Raw genomic sequence first — 5,000 nt, 5'->3', positions numbered from 1 at the left:
CGTCATAATACCAGCAAAAATGATGTCATTCATAGATGTCCATATGTAGATCATCTCCCCCAAGTTTAGTAGTCATACTGTATTCCATTCATGAGTTATGAGGGGGGTTAAAAGAGTCAGCCAGCTCCTGCATTCTCACAAACAGAGATTGGCCCTGACAAGTGCTCTATTTAAAGTGCCCTTGCATCATTTACTGTAAATATTAACATGAGATGGTCGATATTGATGTGATTTTATCTGTGGCTTTATCGAAGTGGATGGGTGCCAGAACTTAAATGACTCAGACTTGGCAGTGGGTGAAGGCATGAACTTATTTTATTAAATAAACGATGGTCTAGCTAGCTCTTTTTCACTGCTAGTGAATTTTCAGATTTGAGCTATTCGGTCTCTGTGACATTACGGCTACCAGTGCCATCTCCTTCATGGCTACTTCACAGGATCCAAACAATATCAGATATCTCTCAGCATTCTTGTAAAAAGATATTGGCCAGATTAATACCTACTATACCTCTGTTGGCCAGATTAATAGGGGTGAATTCAGGTACATTTTGGGCCCTTCGCTTATATGCAAAAAGGTGGCCCAATTTACCTGAATTCACCCCGATTAATCTGGTCACATTCTCACAAACAGATATTGGCTAGCTTCTTTTTTAGCGCTCTAGCATAATTCTGTGCACACAGCTGTGCGTACTACGCAAAGGCATTTCCCTGTTGTATTGGGAACATACCGAGCTGAGTGTTGCAAAGAGTTTTACGGTTTGTGGCTTCTGGAATCTTCCAAGTATACATAAACTATGGCTGCAACCTGGAAACATGGTCATCATTCAAGTTGCGTTTGGAGGTACAGGCTCAGTGGAATAATGACGACTTCAATGGAGATCGTCCCAGAAGCAGGAGAGGAACGTCATAAGATTTTGGATTTTGGACAAATTTGGGAGGCATTGGGGGTTCCATTTTGTGTGCAAGCTTTGCATAAATTGTTCATCAGAATAATGCAATCTGGCAGGTACACAGTGATCTGCACCCCCCGCAAAAATGATGCAAATTTCACATTTCATCGTGTACTTTTACAATATCAGGACTTTTAAGCAGTGTGAAGAGAGAGAGAGAGAGAGAGAGAGAGAGAGAGAGAGAGAGAGAGAGAGAGAGAGAGAGAGAGAGAGAGAGAGTGTAGATGTATTGCTGCAGACAAGGATGCTTTAAAACACTTCCCATGTGCTTGAGTGCTCCCAAAATTGTAGCCCTCCATGTTTGCTCCCCCAGGCACATCGTCGAGCCACATAATTGCTACATGTTTTGGGATAACATGTCAGATTCCACAGTTGAACAAATATGAGGAAAAATATAATACACCACAAACACATTGAACTTGGACAGAGTTGAACTTTGTTCAAAGACACCATTCTATGAAGGAAAAAGGACACAATGTCGCATTGTTTATGGCTAAGCAGATGCACTCTAACAATCTTTTATTACTGTGGTCTATGAAAATATACCACAAAGTGTTGCAGCAGTTACTCTAATGTTGTGCATAATTGTGTAACATCTGCAGAGATTATGTGTTGAAAAATGCCATCATTTTTTTCTTATGTGTGTGTGTGTGTGTGTGTGTGTGCGTGCGTGCGTGCGTGTGCACGCGTGCCTGTGTGTAGGTGCATGTGTGCGTAGGCTACGTGCATGTGTACAGTATGCTTGTGTGTGGGTGTCAGTGTTTGCAAAGTGCAAGAGTATACTGTATATGTGCCCACGTGCAAACTTTAAGTGTGTTTAGCTTACGTGTAAGAATGGTATAGACAGTTAGGGAGGTGAGACAAAGCACTGAGGGAGTATGGGCTCCCATCAGCGATGGTGATCAAAGACGCCCATGCCCTTGTCTAGGCAGCCTTTACTGCCCAGTGTTTGAGAGAAACCAGGCGAGCATATATAGGACATAAACACCCGCCCACACACTTACACATGCATACTGTACGCACGCACGCACGCAACCATGCTCGCACACATGCACGCACGCATGCACGCACGCATGCACGTACGCACGCACACACGCACGTTCGCACGCACACACACACACACACACATGTAGCACATACACACACACACACACGCACACACACACACACACACACACACACACACACACACACACACACACTCACACACACACACACACACACACACACACACACACACACACACACACACATACACACACACACACACGCACACACACACACACACACGCACACACATACACACACACACACACACACACACACACACACACACACACACACACACACACACACACACACACACACACCTACACACACACACACACCTATTCATCATTTAATCCAGTCCATTTTGATCGTCAACAGCTCCGGACAGGACAGCTAACTGACGTCAAGGAGACGAGCCCAGGCCCGGACACAAGGGATTGCGTCGTAATTAGGATTTACTTGGTGCACTTGCACAATGGCTCCAGTCGACTTAGTAGGAACTTGGTGGGGGTAGGAACTTGAGGGGGTTGGGGGGTATGTGGAAATGCCCAGGGCTGGGCTTGGGTCAAAGAATTGCCTGGGCATTTTTGGCCTGAACCGACCCCTCACACATATGTCCACAGGCGGTTTACGTACATACTCTATCCAGATTGGCTCAGTTCCCCTGTCTATTTTGAAGGTGGAACAATGAGCTAACCCTACTAATTTCCCTCAGGGGAAAAAAAAAACAATAGTAAGCTTACATCAGCAGTGGCCACTGGGGACTGGAAATGCCCCGTATGCCAGATAACCAGTCCAGGCCTGGGAATGCCCCAGGGAGAGGCACTGATTGGTGAAGAAGCAAAGCTCTAGTTTCTCCTTGCAGTATGTGTGTGGATCCAGGGAAGCCAATAGATAAGGAAAGACGGGTCAGTTGTCCTGGGCCTCATGGAAAAGGGGCTCCAGAATTGAGTCCTCATTCCATTGTATGTATTGGGTGGGGGCCCTCTCAGATGGCATTGTCCCGGGCGGGCAAGTCAAAGCTGTCAGCAGCACTACGTGGATGTGCTGTTTGCAGCTGTTTACGAGCTCTGTTTCACTGGGGGAGAGTGGAGGAGAGCCAGGTTTAATGGCAGAGGTGATAGTCGACTGTCTAGAAAGAATGCGTTGCCTCAGACTCCCCCTTTTCGCCTTGGGTGATTAAAGGCCTGCTCTGTCCATTTCACTCCTCTCTCTCTCTCTCTCTCTCTCTCTCTCTCTCTCTCTCTCTCTCTCTCTCTCTGCATCTCCCTCTTTCTCTCTCCCATCCCCTGCTTTATAGGACATCCCTTCGCCTCGTTGTCTACCCCTCTCTCTCTTTTATCTCCTTTAACCCCTCTCTTGTCTCTCAACTGTTAAAACTGGTTTTACCTATTGCCCTCATTGTGTGTATTTGGTTGTTTCTTACTCACATTCATGTAGAGTGTTTCCTCTCTTTCTGCTGTCTGTGTCTGGTCTCTTCCTCTGCCCATCGTCTTTCTCCCTCCTCTTCTCCTCCCTATACTGTATCTCCCTCATTCTACCACTCCCTCCTTCTCTCTTGTTCTTCATTTTTGTCTGTGAGCATTCTCGTTCATCCAGGTTGCATTTGTCCAAAAGCGTTTGCTATTATGAGCCCATACAGGTATATTCATCTCCAGAACTGACAAATGTATGAGGATGAAGATATGAGCAAAGAAGCATCTCCAATAAACCAAGAAAAAGTCTCTAGATGTCTTGTAATTAAACTGTTTGGTCCTTCCCGACTCGGCACACTGAGTGTGCACTTTACAAGCATGTAAACTGGTCTGGGTTGCTGGCACTATCAGTAAATCTCCAAAATCAGTCATTGCTTTTAACTAAACCCTTTTGGTCCTCCTTCACCTCTTACATTACATTGCATTTGGCAGACGCTTTATAACCAAAGTGACTTTCAAAAGAGGACATAATCATAGCCAGCATCACTAGCAAATACAAAGTGCACAGGAAATATGCAGAACAATAAGTGCAGATGCAAAGAAGGGTTAGTTAGTATTTTTTTTTTTACACACACAGAGTGCGCGGCCCAGGCCTTCGCCATCCCGCTGTCCCAGGTGATTGCCAACGACCGCGCCCACCGGCAACGTCAGGACGGCCACCGCCAAGAGCTGCCGACCCCCCGTGAGGACCAGCGGGACACCAGCGACCTGGTCTCCTCCATCCTGCAGTTCGCCACCAAGCGTCCCAATGCCACCAACGCCGCTAGCAACGCCACCAAGGAGCTGTCCAGCAGTAATTCGTCACTCAGCTCGACGTCGGAGACGGCCAACGAGTCATCGCAGCCCAACACGCCGGAAGCGGCACCTCGGGCAAGGAGGAGGGTTAGTTGTTTCAATACCATTACACTTGCTCTAGAATGCTTCATACGTATGGTAGGCCTACTTAGTAAATCCTTGTGGTACTCTTTGTCTATTTTGTATACTGAATATATTGGGACGTTATGTAAGCGAATCATTACAGATAAGGAAATGAGAGCGTAAGTTGTCTTTGAAATAGTAGACTTCACAGCTGTTGTGACTGAAGAGGCACTGTGACTGTTGATTGTGTCTCCTATAAGCTCTGTGTTTAGCCAGAGGCTCTGTGTTATAGAAACGTAGTAAACTGGCTCAGTAAACCTGCTTTCCACCCTTTTCTATGTCTGAGCACTGAATAGATTATAAAGCTCATGAGGCTGTTAAGAAATGTATAAGGTTAGATTTTACATCAACCTTCAATTGACTAACGAATTTGATGTGATTGATCAATGAGGACATTGGCTACATTTGCATGAGCCATGTAATTCGGAATTAACGCCATTTGATTCTGAATAAAGCTTAATTCTGCTTTGAAAATGTCATGTAAACACTTCTTAATTCGGAATTAAATGAAAGATCAAAGGAAACTGGACGGAACTATTTAATTCGGAATTATTAATTCTGAATTAAAACTGTCATGTAACCGTAGCGATTGCCTCCGCTCTCGTGA

The 5,000-nt window shown here is 45.5% G+C and overlaps 1 protein-coding gene across 4 annotated transcripts in view; it reads left to right on the top strand.

The window, feature by feature from the left end:
- Positions 1–5,000, top strand: part of LOC134463990 (rho GTPase-activating protein 6-like) — a 186,150-nt gene that overhangs the window by 144,279 nt on the left and 36,871 nt on the right. For all 4 annotated transcript variants that reach the window (XM_063217413.1, XM_063217414.1, XM_063217415.1 and 1 more), the window contains one exon: positions 4,053–4,357. In XM_063217413.1, the coding sequence (XP_063073483.1) occupies positions 4,053–4,357 (305 nt within the window). The remainder of the gene's footprint in view (positions 1–4,052; positions 4,358–5,000) is intronic.

The sequence above is a fragment of the Engraulis encrasicolus genome, chromosome 15 (genome assembly GCF_034702125.1).
Source record: "Engraulis encrasicolus isolate BLACKSEA-1 chromosome 15, IST_EnEncr_1.0, whole genome shotgun sequence".
In the NCBI taxonomy this organism is placed as follows: domain Eukaryota; kingdom Metazoa; phylum Chordata; class Actinopteri; order Clupeiformes; family Engraulidae; genus Engraulis; species Engraulis encrasicolus.
This window is presented reverse-complemented; position numbering and strand designations above follow the sequence as displayed.